This window comes from Nannobrachium achirus (assembly GCF_963921795.1).
Source record: "Nannobrachium achirus genome assembly, chromosome: 13".
In the NCBI taxonomy this organism is placed as follows: Eukaryota; Metazoa; Chordata; class Actinopteri; order Myctophiformes; family Myctophidae; genus Nannobrachium; species Nannobrachium achirus.
This window is the reverse complement of record NC_137833.1, coordinates 19070664-19091301: the sequence shown is the minus strand read 5'-3', so window position 1 is coordinate 19091301 and position 20638 is coordinate 19070664. Positions and strand designations below refer to the sequence as shown.

Sequence of the window (20638 nt, the reverse complement as noted above, 5' to 3'; positions counted from 1 at the left end):
TACAGTGTCAGAATTGCACTCGTTTAATTAGTCAGGTATCCCTCGACAGTGTACAGTAAAATCTCTATGTACTGTATAATTTATAATACATCTTCAAGATACACTGTACATCAACTTGGTAAAACAAAATATATTTTTTCCTGATACAGTAGAACAAAAAAAAAAGATCTTTTAAGAAACAATTAACATTTTTCATGTAGCTTTCACATACCTGTAATAAAACTCTTAAAAAGAAAGAAATCAAAAACAGAGGAACATGACATACTGTATGATAGGTAGTAGAGGCCTGTCTTCATCCCCAAGTATTAAAAACAAAAAACCTACGATATTTGGATTCATCTCATCATAAAATAAAGCTACAATGGATTAAAACATTGTTAAAGGTTCTTTGCTATATTTATTTATTGATAGTAGCTGTGATAACAAATTAACTAATTAAGTCTAAAAATAATGAACCGTTATGTGCAATTTCTTAACTTGAGTAGCATTTGTGGTTTAAAAATCATTAAAACGTGTGCTGATTTATGTAGATTACAACAGAGCTTATTTTGTGAATCTATCCAAAACCCAATGCAAAACTTCCACTTGCAATAGCATACTTACAGGTTTGCCTTCAAAAAGACATCATCCCTGTAACTTTGAATAAAAAAAATGTTTAATAGGTTGAAGTAGGTGTAAATTATATGTTTTTGTTTCATTAAAGTGATACTGTGTAACAATTCATTTTAGGCATCTTTTTGGCAACTTTGGTCTGTAAGAACTGGGATTCCCAAAATTCAGATTGAAACATAACAAAACAAAATCAAATGTTGGAAGGTTTTAGCAGTATGTATTAACTTATCATTTCTGGTGATAAGTTAGCCAGTGTAGAAAAAATCACACCTGTGTGAACTGAGCGGTGGAGGCTGTGCACCGCTGGGTGAGTGGAGCAGGGGTTGAGGTTGCTCAACAGTGTATGTGTGTGTGTGTGTGTGTGTGTGTGTGTGTGTGTGTGTGTGTGTGTGTGTGTGTGTGTGTGTGGGTGGGTGACCTGCTGACCCCCTAAACCCCTCCCCCTGTGTGTGTGTTTGTGTGTGTGTGCGTGTGTGTGCGTGTGCGAGAGAGGGCTTGTGTGTGTGTGTGTGTGTGTTGCTCACCAAGGTGTGTGTGTGTGTGTGTGTGTGTGTGTGTGTGTGTGTGTGTGTGTGTAATGTGCGCGTGTGTGTGCGTGTGCGCTTGTGTGTGTATTGCAGTTGATGCTCAGGCTAGACTCAACGGCACCCTCTCTGGTCACTCAGTGGTACTCAGACTACATACACCTCAGGCTACATACAGACAGACACACATACATACACGGATACACAAACGGCCACGCTATGGAGACGGTGTGACCACCGCTCAAAAAAGACATTTGAATATGTTACACAGTATGACCATGTGACTAGAGAGAGAAGGAGACCCATGTTACTGAACAACATGTAAATTGTGAGCAGTGATTACTATTGGAATATAGAGCTATTTAACACTTATTTTAAAAAAATATATCAGTTACACTCATTTTAAGACGAGCCGAAATGGCATTTGATTTTAGAGCATCTTGAATTCAATCCAATTGTTGTTGTTTTGCAGTTTGTACTCTGCATATATCATCAAAGCATCAATATGGATTTTTACCACAAAACTCTAACTTTCAGATTTCCACTTCCTGAAAACTGGTCTGATGCAGTGCACAGAATTAAAATGCTATTTTACTTTGTGCATGCACTTGCCAATCAGGGCTTAACTAACCTTGTCATGTACAATTATTGATCAGAGATTGATATTTCTGGGACTTTAACTTCCGAAACGTGACCTATTTCCGAGTGAAAGAGTATAGGAAGACAAGACATACTGTTGAGCAAAGAGCTGTGCCAATCGCAGCGGTAGGGGGCGGAGTTGAACCGATGGAGCATTATTTATTTAGAACCGCCAGAATCTTAGGTCTGCCGCGCTAGGACACCAAATTTGGGTCCCATAATATGCCCAGACCCTTTTGAAGTCTCCCACAATGTAGCTGCCAACCTGACTGAGCTTGATCAACAGAACTTCCAGAAGGAGTGCCAGGCAGCGGAACAGTACTGCGAAAGCCTGCAATGTCGGTACAAGTCTACCAAGTAGTAGGGGGGACTCATGTGCCTCCTCGCCACAGATGGGGCCAACATTTGTGTGTTACTGGTTGCCTGACAAATATTTGAGATCACAGCGGAAGCAAGTGCTGCAGTTACTCAGGAGAAAGCTGTTCCTAAGCCCAAGAGAGGAAGACAGTAGAAAACCTTGCTGAGGAGGAAACCATCTCTGCCATCAGATAATGTGGAACAGCACCATGGCCCACCAGGAGGAAGGTTCTTCACAGCTCAAGAGAGGGTGAGGCACAAGTATCAAAAGATCACGCTCAAACACTACCAGAGAACACTGAGTATTGGGCAGGAGAATCTGGTTACCAACAACATTAATCTCAACAATCCTGTCGCTGTAGGAACAAGAGTTCGGAACGGAAGTCTATACAAGATTTGCCTGAGACTTAAGTAAAGAGGCTTCGCTGCAGCTGAAAAGCCCAGAAGAGGAAGAAGGAAGTCAAAGCAGGAAAAGCAAGAGTCTAGTGCCTCCTGAATCTACAGGGGTTCGGTACAAACCGCTAATCATCACCACAGAGAAACCCAAACGGTAATCTACTGTACATCCACGCTGGTTTGAAGGCTGCAGTGAAAAGAGGCCCAAAGGTCATCGAGTGGTCACAGATCAACATGTTTGTTTGGGTGCACCATTGTTGGAGGTCTTGTTTTGGTCAGTGCCACTTGAATGTGAAGCAGGAGACAAAACAAAAACAGGAAATGGAGCCGAGGGAACAGGTTCCGCTGATCGCTTTCCTAAAATGTTCACGGCTCTTTGTAGTCAAGGTGTGTCTTCAAGACACACTGGTGCATAATGCATATACACTCATCCTTCAAGTGGATATTCATTATAAAGTATACATTTTATCCAACTATTTCAAATATGACACAATTCTACAGGATCAGGGACCAGGGACACGTGCTTGCACCTCACATTATCCAATTATACCAATAAAAGACAATTCTGTGAAATATTCACTCTTAACTTAACAGTATTATCCTGCAGACTTGATTGCAAGATGGTCTGTGTAGATACAATTAGATACAGTACAGTCTTTAAGTTCAGATATGACTTGTTTGTTTTCCTGAAAAGGAGTAAAACATAATCTGTTTAGTCTACCGGTTTGCTTTTAAAACTGGCAAGATGGTTTTAACTCTGACAGTGCCTCATTCCTAATGATGAGCATGCAAGATGATCCAGAGGTTAGTGTGAGTGTGCCTTAGCATAAATGTTACAGGTGTAATCCCTTTTGCAGTCATATGTCCTAAATGCCCATGTACCCCTACTTGCACCATACTGTAAGAGTGCCAGAGGACAAAATATAAATGTACATATACTGTAGCTCAGAAATATCCTTTAGCATATGATACAATTATGTCTGTATGCACACTGGAACACGATAGTAGCTTTTTGATATATCCCCCGGCCCATACATTACACGCACTCATAGAGTGAATTAAAATTCAGGGAACACACTCACACACACACGTGCGCACAGTCAGGCAAAAACATAGAGAGTCCAAGGTAGATATGGTACCAGTGGAGCAAAAGGCTTTCTTTTCTAAATCAGTGGAAAAAATGGCCACCGAAATATTGGACGATTGGACAGTGTGATGAAGCCCTGCATGGGCGAAACGTTGTTTGGTTAAAATAAAAAAATAAAAACGGGAGCACAGCCTATGGTGTGCGGACATTCCTTCTGTTTGGTTAAAATAATAAAAAAAAGATGGGAGCGCAGCCTATGGTGTGCGGACATTCCTTCCCCTTTTCTTCACAGTGTGTTCATACACCAAGCAATGGGCATAGCAAGTCCAGCTCCTTCTGTGCTTCTTCATCCTAGGAGAGAGGTAACGTTTTACAATACCGTTTTTATTTAGCCGAGTCAATCAGCACACAGGCCCGTGTCTCAGCGACATTTCTACTTTGTCTCCAATAGTTGTTACGAGTACTACTTTTGAGTACTCATCGATACAGAGTATGCTGTAGTATGTATGTTGCAATATTGCACTCAGTCATTAGCCAATTACAATGCACCCGTCCCTCCAGGCAGAACTACAGTAAATAACTGACACATCCCTCCGGTTTATGGGAACGATGACAGTAGGAAACAAGCGGCCGTCCCTTTGGTTTATGGGAACAGTGTTATTTGTGAATGCAGCTATTTGCAATGTGGATTTTACAGGTGACAATGCTACTCACTTAAACACTCTAAAATCACTGACATTTTAGACACAATGCACTGTGGTATTGTTATTGCCATCGCCAGTAGTAGATACGGTACTCTATATTTAGAGTTCCTGTCATTGACTCATAATATATAACCCATTCTGTGCAAGTGCCTAAAACTGGAGGAGGCAAAAATAACTAATAAACAAATAAATGTACCAATAAATATCTTAAGCCTACAAATTGATTTTCATACTGTACGTTGTGAAGTTGTAGTCAATGGCTAAAACAAAATGCAGCATTATAGGCCACAAACAATCTTTACCTCTTTAGATTTAGAATCCATTGAACAAGCAGCTTCAACCATCTTTCTAGCTTCTCTTTTCTGGTTCATGTCTCTGTAGCACTGTCCAAGAAACAAAGAAACAATTGATGTCAGATGTCATAGACATCATAGCACTTAGCACGTTTGGGGTCTCATATCTCCATATACATGGATCTCCAAGCCATAGCGCGACCTCGACACATGGCGAGGTCACTTTTCACCCCTTAGGCGTCTTACTGGTAGTATTTATAGATTAACACAGAATGTTGTCCCAAAATAAGATCTGGCTATCAAATAAACATACTGAATTGATCTGGATCTTAACCACATGAAACCTAGCAACCCTATTCTGGACATGTCATGATAGTTGAACATTCAGCTAAATGAGTCAAAAGGATTTGGCAAAAATAGCAGATCTACCAGCTCATAATGCAACATATTGCGAGCTTGTAGATCGCCTATTTTCAACAGAGACATTAGGGGGATAAAAGGATAGACCTCTGGGAGACCCCGGTCAGGGTTTAACTGGTTAAAGTCACTTACTAACCTTGGCTAAATAGGCATAGTTCACTTTGGAATATCTGGGATGAATCTCCTCGACCTGTGAGTGCAAGAAGAGACAACGAGACAAGTTCCATGATTAACATTACCGTCTCTTTCCATTAGGTTTCTCAGCCACAGTCATCATCAATAGCATTTAAATCAGTGATCCACAGTTTTATATGCATTAGGCCTCAGATCCCCAATTAATAAAAACCTTTTTATCTTGGGGACGCCAATCTACACTGTAAAATCCTCAGTGTAACTCTCTGAGTAACAGCCCCATAAGGGTCTATTTGAACCCCTGATGGTCTCTGGACCCTACACTGTCATTTAAAAAGCCATTTAATCCAATCTGGATCTACAGCAGGGATAACAAAAAATGGTAATCACAGACTGTGGACATTTTCCCTTGACTCACCTGCCTCCCCCTTATTCTTTTCTAATGTAATCCTACATCTGACAACCTGGGGAGGGCAACGGACTGACCTCATGATTCCTTCTTTGCATGAGGAGTCAAAGCCGCTTCTTTTCACCTGACAGGTGACAAGAGTTTCCCTGGCTGGACGTAGTGCATGGAAGGAACATGTTATTCTAACCAGTTCTTTTCCCCTCCAACAGCCCCGACTGGCCAGGGAGGCCTGTCTGCCCCGTAGCAATTCTGCCATAGTCAAGGCCAGCACAGATAACACCCGGCTATAGCATTGAGGATATGTTGTATAACCTTGCAGGACGTGTTTGTTGAAGCTAAAGACAGCCTCTCTACCGAGTCCTTGCGGCCATGAGCGACAAGTTCTAACAGGGAACACTTATATCAAATTGATGGGTGAGATACACACGAGATGTGGAAGATGCATGCATAAGAATATTGGCCAGGAGCACATTTCATCTCTCTGCTATATAAACATGTGAAATGTGGGCACACAGATTAAGTCTTTCTAAACACAGAGGGGCTGGTCTTTAAAAACTGGATGCAGCTAGATGCAACCTGGAGGCAAGTTTCAATTTAACACCAGAAAAATAGAGCACTGCATTTTTTTAAGTGGGTGTTAGTGTTCAATATTTTAGAGCATGCCAAAACCTAATTAAAATGTATAAAAAAATAAAATAAAAACTAATCCAACAACAAGGAAAACAAGGATGCGGGGCTAAGCAAGGGGTAAAAATGTTAAATCACAGTAGCAGGGTAAATCCATTGCTCATACAGTAGATTCCCGATATAAATACAAGCCGTCATGAGTGTTGGGCAGCCAGCAATCCATTACTGTAATATCATTTCTTTCCCCAGTAAACAGTAAGTAAGGGTTTACAACTGCCAACACAGTAACTGTATTATACAGTTACTAATCCTAGTAACTCTACACTACTTTTCATTTCATTTACATACATCATGTATAGATGTATCCTATCGTGTTTGACGTGTGTAGTTTGGCTCATTGGCAACTCTTCCCGTGAGGTTAATTATTGTTCCAATAAAGCGGAATCAGTTCTAAAAGGAACTGGCTAAACAGGTTGTATTGTACTGTAGCTACGCCACTTTTTAGGAAGGGGGAGGGGTAGCTAAAGTATTATAATAATAATAATAACGGAACTAATTCGTTTTGATATCAAGTAAAGTAATATGACTTTTTAAAGGAGTAATAAGTAAGTAGTAACTTATTACTCTTCCTTAAAGGTGATACACCATGCATTTAAAAAGTATTTATGTCATATTGTGTATGTCCCAAAAACGTTTTTCAAAAGGTTCGAGGCTAAATTACCACTCCTGAATAGAGAGCCTCTCATTTTTGAATGGCTCTCAGAGCATTTTCAGCTGCAGTACCACCTTTGGCCTGAACTGCACCACCCCCCCAAAAAAATCTTAAAAAAAAAAAAAAAAAAAAGTGTGGGATGCTTTTAACCTCCACCTTCCCAAAACCAGAGAAAGACACAACGGTCTGAAATGGGACTTTGTGAGGATAGAAGGTGCTAGTGGGACCCCCAAAAAAGGTTTTAAAATAGGAAAAGTGAATTTTCATGGTGTATCACCTTTAATAACCTGCCCATCACTGCTCATGACATTTGCGATGTGCAATTTGACACAGTATATTTGATCGACAGAGATAGACCGGTTGCATTTTTGGTCCAATTAATTGGGTGTACATACAGTTATCATCCTAACTGCAGTCATGTGGATTTGGGCCTTCATGTAGCCTGCATATGTCAGTCGATGATAAATAGGTATCAAACAGATCTGAGCCACATTAACTTGACATTAATTTAAATTAAATTTAAATATTTCGAAATTAAAGCTAAATATTTTGAGATTTAAGTTAAATATATCTAAAAGTATTAATATATTACTCACCGACTGCCACTTTGTGTTTGGCGATTTATAACGGCCATCCAAAGTGCCAATGGCGAGTTTGATGAGTTAATTGTTTTATATCATTTAATTGAAAAGAATCCAAAAAAGATCACCGATCCGCAGCCCAGTAGTGCCAGTTATACTTACTTACAGGTTAGGCCGGGTGCAGGAAACCGATTCTCCATTCACTCCAATGTTATGCCATGGAACAAACAGCCGTTTTCTCATATTAATTTCCCTGTCAGTCCGCACCCTCTGATGTTGTGCTAATTCGCTAGCTTGTAGCTCTGGCCTAGTAGGACATAATGTATAGTGTTGCTGCGATATAGATTTTTCACCTTCGATACGATATATGATATGAAAGCATCAAATTCGATACGATTCCGATATGGACCGATACGATATAGCACATAATTTTATGTCTTTCTATGATGTCTGATATCGGGCTGGCAGCACACTTTTATAAATGTACTATGCTGCTGCGGTCGTTGTGCGTGACCGTGGAGCAGACTCTTGGAATGGAGTGCTTATATTGGAGCGTTCTATTGGATATTTTAGCCGAATTACGATATACGATAGGCTCATATCGCACCGATATGCAATCATGGCTCATGGATTACTGCAGCTTGCATGATCGCACGACCATGCACGCTGGACACCGTGTGAGCACATTAAATGGTCAGAAATTAATAAAATAGCGTGGCAGGCAACAGGGAAAATTGATTTTTGATCATAGCAGTCAGTGAATAAGTATTATATTAAAACAAGTATTGACAAAATAATGCACTGATTGGTCCAGCGGTATTTCTAAATTAAACAACCCACACATACACTAACTACAGCAGGGACAACTGGCAGGGTGAATGGAAGTACCTTCAGGAAATGTTTCAGTGCATCTTGGACTGTGGCACTTGGAGGCTCTCCAAATAAGGTAGAGGCAACTTTCCTCTCAATCCACGATAACTGAGCCACCTGACACAAGGAATTAGACATATTAAATCAAATACAATTGAATGACCAAAAACACACACTCGAGTTATTTGAAAAGCAAATATGACTTCTGCCTCCATATGTCCATTTATAATACTGCCATAGAAATGAATACAATCTCAGCTATTCTTTAGAAACTTTTTCAAACTCTTTTGAACTGACAATTTGACAATTGAATTCCATACCAGGAATGAAGATTCTATGACTTATAATATCATTTAATGGGTATTTGTCAGCATCTCTGTTCCAATGTTTTGATTTTCTCTGCTGACAAGTTTATCTGAGTGTCCAAGATGTTGTTTTGGCCAATTACGGATATCACTTGGAAACTTGAGTATTCAGGGAAATATGGCTTTTGGATTTTTATTCCATCAGAAGGCAATTACATGGGAAAACAAGCGGGGTAAAAAATAAAAAAAGAAGAAAAATCCACACTTCCTTTTTTTAATAAGCTACATATACTGTTCTATCTATTCCAGCCTTGGAAAATACAATATTAAAATCCCATGACCAGAGAAAAGCTGTAGACTGGTCTTTTTCCACTGACAGTTGTAAGAGAAGATAATAGCCAGGAGCAGCCTGGGTCAAACATGAACTGTTCCTTCCTTGCCCCATTCATCTTAGCACAACGTGTAATTGCAGGTGTAGCATTGCCTTGGCGTCATCATGGGGCCTTTCAAAGAGAACTGCTGCCTCAATGTAAACAGTAGAACATTGTTGAATTACGAATATGCCATTGAGAGCACATCAAATCCAACCCCCCAAAACATCAGGTGTTACTTCCACCTATCCAAATGTGCACAATCACTAACTGCCTCCTGTTTTTTGTAAAGACGGTACAGAGAGAGAGAGAACTGGATATGAACTGTGAAATTCTATCAGCTATAAAGAAGCCGCCTAATGGAAGCCTGCTTAAGGGAAAATATTGGTTTTGTCAAGTTTTCTGCTCAACCACTTCTGACCCCGCTAGACCTTACATTACACAATATAAATACCACGGTATGTATTGCACATTGTATGTTCAATGCAAAGTCATACTATCTCCTGCTCACAGAAACCCATTCAATTGAAACCCCATGGAAAAAAGCTGTTCAACATTCTCGGCGATCCAGGGTCACGTGGGTTACATAATTCATCAACATAATCTCAGCAGTGTCTGCTTTATTTATTTAAGAAAAACGTCCTGCCTTTGAGGAAACCATTATTGAGAACAGGTTACCTGTGCTAATCAACGGGAATACTTTGCACTTGTTCACAGTTGGTTCACTTCTATACTTTGTGCATTATTTTCATTTATTAAATTAAAAAGGGATTATGTTCCAAATCATAATAATCGGAAAAGAATGTATGTATGTGATCATCAATAATTGATTCTTCTTAAATGTAAATGATTGAACCATAAGCAATGTGGGAAACATAACAGGAGAACATTGGGAATGAATGAGGGGAAACTGTGGGTGGGTTGGCAAAGGTGGTAGGCCTTGCACAAATGTCAGCCTCCATAAATTCATGTTTGCCAGTGGGAGGAGAGATGGGGAACAATGTGTGTGTGCGTGCGTGTGGTCACGTACCGCATAGCACCAACGTCCAAGTAGGTAGTAGGACAGGGGGTCGTGTGGCTTAAGCTCAATGGCTTTATCCAGGTGATCCTGGGAGGAGAGACAAATATACAGATGGGAAGGGAAGAATATTTAGTAGAGATGTTACCGATCAATCGGCAATGGATCGGATCGGGCCGATCAAAGCGTGATCGGCGATAATCGGTGGTTTAGATCAAAAGGTAAATTCACCGATCCGATCCGATCGGTGCATCCGATCAACCAGCCGTTCAGTATGCCCACTTGAGGCCATTTTGGGGTATTGATTTCCACAGTGCTGAAGGAATAATTAGTTACTGCTATGATAATAAATACATAGTAATGCTGGTAAATAACTATAAGGCAAATATATAAATGAATTCATACGTGAATTAATTAATTAAAGTTAAAACATTAACATTTAGAAAATATAAATAATATATAAATAATCACTTGATCAGATCGGTGATTGATCGTATCGGGTGATCAAACTTTTGTGATCGGTGCTCGGTGATCGGTTCCAAAAAACCTGATCGGACCATCCCTAATATTTAGTAATGTTGATTAATGACACGGTGGATTTACCATGGCTTTTGTTCCCCACCTTATCTGTCCTGCTTCACCAACTCACAAGTATTTAACAAACATCCCCCGCCCTCCCTCTTTCTCCAGTCTTCCTCTTCTGTCAAGCCCTCCCCCTCTCTCTCTCTCTTTCTGCTTCACCTGTCAGAGCTTTGCAGGTAAACAGTGTTGGGGAAGCAGATGACAGGCAGACAAAATGCTACGTGCCGTTGTTCCACCCTCCATCTTATGCAACTGGCATATCAGGAGAAGTGATATAAGTGGCCTCAGGGCTATAGGCTGAGCCCCTCTGCAGCAGTGTTGCAGGAAAGGCACTGCCCTGACTATTTATGGTAGATGATGCATACTGTACAGAAATGTTAAAGGACAACTTTGTTTTGTTTTTTTACAACAAGAGTTCATATAAGAGAGAAAAGAAAAGATGTGTTGAAATGTTTTCATTTACGGCTTTCTTTTGTTTTTAGCGATTTTAGTATTTTGATTTCAGTGGGTGGGGGCATGCGTACAAGTGGCTAAATATGTCTTTTTAGACACAATAAGCCGGCAATTTCTTTGTTACTATTTACACCAGCCCCCATAAGTCACATCTGCCCATGAAAGCAGTGCATTTTGGGAATGGGCTTATTGTGTCTAAAAAGATATATTTAGCCACTTGCATGCATGCCCCCAACCGATGCATGCAAATCAAAATCGTTAAAATCACTAAAACGATAGAAAGACGTAAATTAAAACATTTTAATACTCATCTTTTCTTTTCTCTAATGACTATTTAAAATATGAACCCTTGTTGTAAAAAAAACAAAGTTGTCCTTTAAGGCAACAAGAACGTTCATACTGTATGCGGTTTTCTTAACTTTCTTTCTCCGCTTAAACTCGACTTCTTCAACAGCTGATCTACAAACCGCAGTGTGAGCTTGTTGATGTGCACTTTTTTTTGTTACCCCAGGTTGAAAGCTGAGATAAGGAGATGCTTATCAATATACTGTACATAGGAGTAACACATCTAGTATACTGCTGCCTAGAATATTATCCTAGAACGCAACTTACCTTGAATATGTAGCCATTCTTTATCTTGTTCTGCACCGTGTCATATTCTGCCATGATACCACACATGATGGCGTACCTGCAGACAAAGGATATTGTGTTCACTTTTAACACATGGGATGCCTAATACGCTTGGGAACGTGCTAACGCTCCCCCCCCCCCCCCCCCCCCCCCCCCCGTGAAGTGCCGCGGCCCTGTTAATAGGTCCACAGACGCACTCTAAGTCACTCCCCCCCGCTCCACCCACAGCACAACAGTCTTAACTGAGTGAGGGTGCACAAAAACGCTAATAAACAGTATATAGATAATCTGAAATGGCCTTTCGCGACCATATTGTGATGCATTTCGTAGCGAAACAGGGGCTGGGTGCTTTCTCAGCCAATCACAGCGGTGGGGCAAGTCTTCTGTCCAGTCCCCTCGGGCTATTAAACTCCTGCAACGCCGTGTCGTGTGTCACACATTACACATCAAGGCAGTGCTGAATTAAGTTTATAATGTTACTAAACTTAAACGTTTGTTTAGCTGCTTCCATTTGCACAGCTGCATCCGCTTTGTTTTGTTTTTTATTTGTTTGTACATTCTACAGAGTAGCGTCGCCCTCTAGTGTCTACTGTCTAGCACCAGCTCCGCCTGGCAGAGGGATTGGCCAGTGACACTGGGATTGGCCACTGAGCGACGGGACTGACAGGTGCCAGTCATCATTTTATTGGTTAGTACCTGCTGATGTAATCGCACATTATGCTTGAGCACTCAAATTAAGATTGGACTTTTAGGGATTTCGGAAATACATACAATATGTTTGTCATCTATTGTTAACTATACCTCCATTACGGATAGGCTTGTGTGTGGCATCCCTTTTGTCACTCTCAAACTCTCCCCGGTACAACTGTACACACATTTTACAGTCAATAACTTGAGGTATATATGACAGTGGCTCCCAGCCACACCACCCTTTCTCTGGGTCACAAGCTACCAGTCAACCCTGGGGCCACAACACCCTGTCTTGCTTAACAAGGCTCCTCATTAGACAACAGCAGCAGACATAAGCTGCTTTGCCTCCATTTCCCTCTCTGTATTCCCTAATTAAAACACTGACTTAGAGCAGTGAGTGATGAAGAAGGGAGTTCTGCTTCCCCCTGGTTTGAAGTAGGCCAGGCAATGCTCGGAGAGCTTGCAGAAGACGGGAAGAAGTGATCAAAGTCCTTTCACCACTATGCTGCCGTAATCCTGCTGGTGCTGTGTGTCAAACACTGCAGTGCGACACAAAACACTCTATTATATGGCGGGTGGGGGTGCAAGGTCATCTCAACAGTGTCATCTGACATGGTGGTACTGATGGTAGATGGAATCCGAGTGTAGAGTGAGAGTGTGTGTGTGTGAGTGTGTGAGTGTGTGAGTGTGTGTGTGTGTGTGTGTGTGTGTGTGTGTGTGTGTGTGTGTGTGTGTGTGTGTGTGTGTGTGTGTGTGTGTGTGTGTGTGTGTGTGTGTGCTCGCTCGCTCGCGTGGGTGGGTGCGTTCGTGCATGTGTTTTTTTTCCTTAAGCAGAGCATGATTTGTAGTTAGGCTCCTGTAATCAGCACTTGCACCATCTCTCTGGATTTTGATCAGGTGAAATGAGGCAGGCACAGCGTGCCTAAACAGTGTGAAAAGCAAACAGTGATTGTGAAAAGGGGGGATTATTTGGCGGTTTGTGGCAGAGCATACGTTTTGATTGGTGATGGGGAAGTACGACATTTAGTTGGATCATGGTTTATGAATTTCGATCGCTCCTGCAGATATTTAATTGATTTATGTGACTTCAGTGATTATTGCTTACAACCGCAGTTCAAACAGAACATGTACCAAAAATAAAAAAATAAAAAAAGCTTTCATCCAGGGGGGCTTGTAATTGTGTGCAACCATTTGCGAACATAAATCTCAACCCTTTCGTGCAACACAATGTAACTTCCATTTAATGTGGGCGATGTGGAAATGAGAAAAAATAAAACGGTGCCAAACATCATACGCGTTAAGTGTCTTGCACTTTCTCTGCCAAAGAAACAAAGGTGGGCGATCCGTGAGCAACTGTATAATAAATGCCCATGTTTATTTTCTTAAGATGGTATGGGTGTGCCCACACCACTGATGGTTGGCGTACATTGAGTGGGGAGCTTTACAACATCACAGGAGCAAAGATGCTATCTGTCTGCAGTTGTGCCGTCTGGCTTCCAATGAAAACACACTTCTGGATGGGAAGGCTTTGTGCAAATCCTAAAACCATCGCTGGCTACCACTTGTGAGGAAGCCAACCCAGAAGGCTGCAGTTTGCTCCTGGTCACCACTTCCTACCAACACATGAACTCACTCTGGACAAGGGCTACATGAAGTGCACCCCAACTGCGTTGGCCCCTGGTTTTACAGTGACCGGCCGGCAACTTTAAGTAAGTAAATAGCCTTGGGAACCAACCTGGATCTGTAGTGCGAGGCAGCTTGATGTACCTTGTACAAGTATATCCACAGCCATGATGTACAATTATGGGCATGACGCTAGTACAGTATGACGCAGTGACTTACCCCCCATCCAAACCTTGATGCCGAGTGCCAAGCAGGGAGGCATTGGGACTCATTTTTAGAGTCTTTGGTATGACCCAGACGGGGAATCGAACCCCAACCTCCAAATCTCAAGATGTACACTCTAACCACGATTACTTTGTACTTCTATAAATATTGCTGCACTTACTCCTATAAATATTGCTGCACTTAAGCTGGTTGCACACTGCTGCGTTTTTCGTTGCGAAATGCGTTTTTCAGGGCAAGGAGAGAGAGAGAGATAGAGAGAGCAAGGGACCGAGTGGTGCGCGAAACGGGCGGCAGTGTGCAAACGTGATTGACATAACGTGAGGTCGATTTTTTTATTTGCGTGCTCCGAAATTCACACCGATATTCGGCCCGAAAAACGCAGCAGTGTGCAACCAGCTTTACTCCTTACTAAGATTTTTCCAATTCAAGTTTGCTCAACCGTTTCGCGTTACAATATAAACCAATATGGCCTGATAGTCTATCTCTTGTCTGTCTCCAAAAAGAAATCCCCCCAATGCTATGTGAGTCTAACACAGCAATATAAACACAAATTCAATCCATGCCATTGACATTAATAATATCATCCTAAGTTCCTAACCCATCAGGCAGCAATTTCTCTGTATACTTTATCCTTGCGATCTGAAACATATTATGTTATTAAGTGCAATAAATCTTGTCTAAGGTCAAGGGAGGGGAGAGACGAGAGTAGCATACCTGAAGGTAGTACTAATCCCAGTTGAGATCAAGCATTGCACAGGTGAGGGCTGTGTGGGGAGGATTGCTCAACAGCTAGGCTACCGCAGGACATATTTTCCTTATTCTCTGATTGGTGTCGTGTATCATTATTCAGCATGTAGCAATGCTGGCAGCGCTTAATCAGAAGTATTTGGACCCAGGAGTGCGAGTGCGAATGCCAGTGCCAGTGGCAGAGCTCATTGGCCAAGCACATAATGGCGTGTTGGCTCATCTCCTCTATCTGGAGTTTCCCTATGGAGCAACACTGGAGGGGAGCTCATTTAACACAGGACAGACCGGCGATTGTGTTAAGGTTCATGCCTAACTTGTATTTACAGTAAGGGCACCCCCCATTCCCCCAGCTATTATATACAACCATTAACAAATAATTGGTATTTACAGGCAATGCATCACAAAACATTTGGAGAGAGATAAAAGCATGACCAGCTCAATATGTCATGCCACAGTTTAAGCTTACTGTGTGACGAGCAACGACGGCGAGAGGTCTACCTCATTCCTTAAGTAAACTTTACATTTTCAGGCGTGTGAAAAGGTGCCGTGCCTCCAGAGGGGAGAGATGCATGGGAGCAGAGAGAGACGAAGAAGCGGTGGGAGGGGAGAGTGTCAGGGAGATGGGATGTGAAGGTGTGGAGAGGTGTGTCAAGCCTCAGGGGCCTCCAGTACCTGCTGTTGTTTAGCCTTCCCTTTCTTTGCCTGTGTTGAAATACTATCTTGCATGACTTTCCACCGCGAGGGGGGTAAATATCGACAAAGTGGGAGAAGAGGGGAGGGGGGAGGGTGTACAGGGGGAAGATGAGATAAAGACAGAACGCCAGTTGCGCAAGGTGAAGTCCATGCTTTCATCAGGGAGGGTTCACTGAAATCCCCCACTCTGATGGGTAAAAACAACGGTTTCTAAGTGTCGGCTGCTGGGCGGAAACCGCAGATTGATTTCAGCCTTCAAGTCCAAACATAGAGAGCTCATTCAGAGAGAGAGGTCTAGGCTGTGCTCCAGGCTAAAACCTGCACTCAACAGATGGGAGGAACTCTAGGAATTCATGGGCAACCTGTTAGGAACATGGTGTGGTAATGAGCAATGTGTGATATATGTATAATTTGCCCATGACTGAAGAAATGAAGTGTTTGTGTGTGTGTGTGTGTGTGTGTGTGTGTGTGTGTGTGTGTGTGTGTGTGTGTGTGTGTGTGTGTGTGTGTGTGTGTGTGTGTGTGTGTGTGTGTGTGTGCGCGTGCGTGCGCGTTGCGGTGGGGGCATTTGTGAAAACCCTGACTCGGTGACTGTAAAGAGTGATTCATGCGTGTTTGCGCACAGGTGTCGCACACAGAAGTGAGCCACATTGTGAGCTTTTTATTGTATATAAACTATTTTAAGCATAACTCAGCCTTAGCCCTTTAACAGTTTGCTCAACCAATTGGTAGACCACATTTTAAGTCACAATTTCTCATTGAAAACTAAGCTGAACTTAACTCGACCTGATTAAGCCATCTCTACCATTTGGTTGAGGTGTGTTATGGCCAAAGATGTCCCCTAGAGGGTGCTGTGCCTTCACACACCATGCTTTGCAAGTAATTTCTCACATGGCCCTCTTCTAGCGCCACCATGAGGCCGATTCTTGCAAAGCGGTACGCAGTATCTCTAAAGTCATGTCATCAACATGGATCTGTCCCATTTCCCATATTCCCTCCTGATTGGCTACCATTGCCTTCAAAAAGTTTGTGTATGCGACCTGACGGTTGCTTATCTCCCGATTAGGGAGTCTTACTGGTACATTGGTCATTTACATGTAAGAAAAAACGAAACAAAATATATGAACATCCACTGTTGGATGGACCACAATGGAAACAATCCCCCAGAAATCAATTTACCACACTATTCTGGGCATAATAGACAACCTGCAAAAATGGAGTGAATTGTGGGCAAAAACCTAGCCAATCTACAAGCTCACAATGCATCATGACGCATGTTGCCATTTTAACTATTTGACATACCATGAAGTACACAGGGTTTAACTGGTTAATACAGACACTTCCACATACAAGCCAATGAGGTCTGAACAAGATCAAGAGCATGCATAGCAACCGATAAAACATGAGGGGGAAAGGGGTGCATTGTTGTCATGACAACCCTAATGATGACCACAGCAACACAGGCATGTGTTCAGTTTGAAAGTTGTCACTCCAGAGGTCAAAGTGACCCCCACAAACACACACACACACACGCCACCCTTCTGACTGGCACTGGCAAAGGCCCTCTAGTTAATCCATGGGTCTTTGTACCATCAGAGGGGCCCTATAGTCAGGGATTTACATGGGCTAAATTCACACGGAGGGATCAATGAAAACGCACCTATAAACAAAGCCAGCGATACAAGAATGCAATCACGTCTCCCTGGCCGTCAGCCCACTGGGATTATACAACTGGGCTCCATGCTCGCAGGCACGAATGCACACACGCAACCCCATAACCCCATCCATGCCTACATGCACACATACACGCAGGCCTCACACCCTTGCTGAACACCTACACTACAGTATAGCTATACAGAGATGTTAATAACAAAACACACAAAGACTAGCTGCCCGCCCAGTCTCAAATTTGTAAATCAGAAATTGCACAAATGATTACCGGTACGTTAATTGTGCACTTTCAGAGTTAAATTAAAACTGAGAATTTGACTGTGTGGTGTAAAGTAATGGTATCCCAGTTGTGTTCCACACCAGTCCTCTGTAAAGGGGTTTACGTGAAACAATCTGCAGTTGATACTGGGAGGCATCATGGGAACGGGCATCTGGTTTGACATGGCTGCTGGAGTTCAAAAGTTAGGGAGTGACAGTATGGACTGATGCAGAGAGAGGCAGATAACATTCAACTCAGTGTTCTCTGACAGAGGCAAATGCCTCCACCCCATACAAACAACTTCAAAGGAGTACTCATCCACCTCTTCTGGGAAAGAAGTCCTAAGCAGTGAATTTGGCCTTTGACACAGGGTCAACAATCTGCTGTATTCTATTAAACAGCGATGACTGCTAGTCTAGATGGATATCTACTCCTTCTGCCCAGACTTAATGTCCCCCAAAAATCATGCTTTTTGTTTGGTTAATGTATTTCTGAGGCTCCATTAATTACAATCCTGGTTCCTCCTCCAATCCTCTATTCTTTCACATTATTTCCAGGGCCCAAAAGATCTAAACTTTGAATCCCCATCGGCCTGGATCAGATATGGATTTTGGGTAGTTCAAAACTGAAGAAAGAAAAACAGCATTGGGATCACTTTGGGATAATCTGTGATCTCAACTTAGAATTATCTCAGAAAACATTATGTCAAAAAGAAAATGAAATACTATCTTTAACATCTAAATCTGATCCACTCAGATAGGAATTAAAAGTTTTGAACTCTTAGATCCAAAGCATTAATATAGTGTTTTACTGTACAGCTAAAATCTGTCATGCACTGCATTGCACTCACTGAATCCAGGTTTGACACAGGGCATTCAACTTGAACAGGGTGTGACATCACATGCTTAACACCAATCACAGCCTCACTAAAGACATGCACTGGTCAATGAGGTAATTAGCATACAGGGACGTTGAGTGGTACAAAACAAGCACTCTGATACGTGGGTGCCTATCAATGAGCAAGCGATTGGCTTATTTGTTGGCTTGGGAGACAAATATTTATTTCCTGAGCATTTAAACCACACCAAGTGGACAGGGACGCGTGATTATGGATCCCACTGGGAAAGATGGATAACCACGCCCCGGACAAATTTTTGAAGCTTGTGATTGGCTGAACCGGAAGTAGGGAGCGCTCCATTGTAATCACTTGGACCGCGGCAGAGGTGCACCAAAACCTAAACCTATCCTTAACCCTTAACCCTAACTCTAACCTTAACCTTAACCTTAACCTTAACCTTAACCCTAACCATAACCTCAGTAAAACTAACGCTGGTGAAATGCGTCCCTGTCGCCTGATTATGGATCCCACTGGAGAAGATGGATGGAAACAGTATAGAGCGCTCGTTTTCACAAGCGTCGGCAGGTTAGTTTTATTGAGGTTAGGGTTAGGGTTAGGGTTAGGGTTAAGGTTAGGGTTAGGGTTAAGGATAGGGTTAGGGTTAAGGTTAGGGTTAGAGTTAGGGTTAGGCGACAGGGACATTAATATTGGTAAAGGATAGAATAGTGGTTAGTAAGACATTTGCACAAGAGGCAAGAATTCCCTGGCAGTGCAATGGCACAGGTGCCTTGAAGATTTGAAGAGTGCCTTGGTTTATGCCAAAAGTCGTGACAAGTATGGCAGCAGTGTGGAAAGTGGGATGAGAAGTTTTCTCACGACATCGGCAGAACAATTAAACAGTTACTGTGCTTCAGACATAAACTCCCTTGCAACACTTCCTGGCACACTCCCCGGTCTCCAACCCCTCCCTTCTTAAATCATAGCTTTATCTAGCTTACTTTTCCCCTGTCCATTAAACTTAGACAGCATTTCCGACCAGCTTAGGAATCTCACAAATTCCATTAGTGGATACGAGATTAAGCATTAAGCTTCTTTTAAGCTGTTGCTCTTAATTAACTAAACAAACACAGCCTTCTCTTTCACTTGACGTCTGGAGTGCTGCGGTAATGTGCATGAGTTAATGCCAATTATTTCCTTACTAATGAGGACAAATAGGACTGCTTGTTCGACAAGGCACTTTAGGGTAACAGGATTGTTCCCGACTCAGAATGGACCTTAGGGGATGAATATGCATCGTAAGCATGATTGGGACGCTTCATGAATAAGTGCAACAGTGAAGGCAATTCGATTTGCTCCCAGGAATTGATTTCACTCTTCATACTCACATGACGACTCCGATAACCTGTCTCCAAACCACAGAAATAGCAAGAAAGGGGTAGAATAGGCTGAACTTGAAACAAGCTATAATTCTATTTTTCGTGCTGGCTAAAACCTCTTTGGGCAGCACCAAAAATTCCTTTAGGCAGAAAAGAGATAAAAAAACAGAAAATACCTGTTGAATGATGCTCAATTAAAACTAAATGCTATGGGTCTGTTGTGCAATAGTGTTATTCGCATTGCTCATGCAGGCCAGTTGTTTTTCCTTGGCCTCTAGGGAGTGTGCATACTGAGTTTTACGCAGATCAGTGCGGTTATAGGTAAAGACGCAACTCAGCCTGTTATAGCGCCACCATGAGGCTGATTTGTGCACAGTTTCAACGCAATCATGATTTGCAACATTTTGTTCACAACGGGCCACCCCTGCAAACTTTAGAAGTCAATCTTAGCCAATCAGACGAACACAGAGACGGACGGACAGGGTGCAAAACATAGTCTCAGCGATGACTTTTGGCCTGGCTGAGAAAATAACAATAATTTTATAATAATAAATATATCAAAGGATATCAAAGTTGTCTGGTGGTATCAGGAGTCAGGACAACACTGTGTTCAAAATAAATTTCAAACTTTAGCCGCAAGAGACCAATCTCAATCTCAGTATGTAATCTGGTGCAATCCTCCTCAGCTGTATTCCATTCACCAGTTCACCGTATGAGAAGTCAAGTCTTAACACGATTAGTGTTTCAGATGTGGAATGCAGCATTGGGGCCTCCATAAATACAAACAGGATTCA

At 42.1% G+C, this 20638-nt stretch overlaps 1 protein-coding gene across 3 annotated transcripts in view; it reads right to left on the bottom strand.

Moving 5' to 3' along the window:
* Positions 1–20638, bottom strand: part of rmdn2 (regulator of microtubule dynamics 2) — a 47036-nt gene continuing 26398 nt past the window's right edge. For all 3 annotated transcript variants that reach the window (XM_080740944.1, XM_080740943.1, XM_080740945.1), the window contains 6 exons: positions 11705–11780; positions 10070–10147; positions 8382–8480; positions 5169–5222; positions 4622–4702; positions 1–3966 (listed from right to left, as the gene is read on the bottom strand). In XM_080740944.1, the coding sequence (XP_080597070.1) occupies positions 3913–3966; positions 4622–4702; positions 5169–5222; positions 8382–8480; positions 10070–10147; positions 11705–11780 (442 nt within the window). In that variant the 3' untranslated portion in view covers positions 1–3912. The remainder of the gene's footprint in view (positions 3967–4621; positions 4703–5168; positions 5223–8381; positions 8481–10069; positions 10148–11704; positions 11781–20638) is intronic.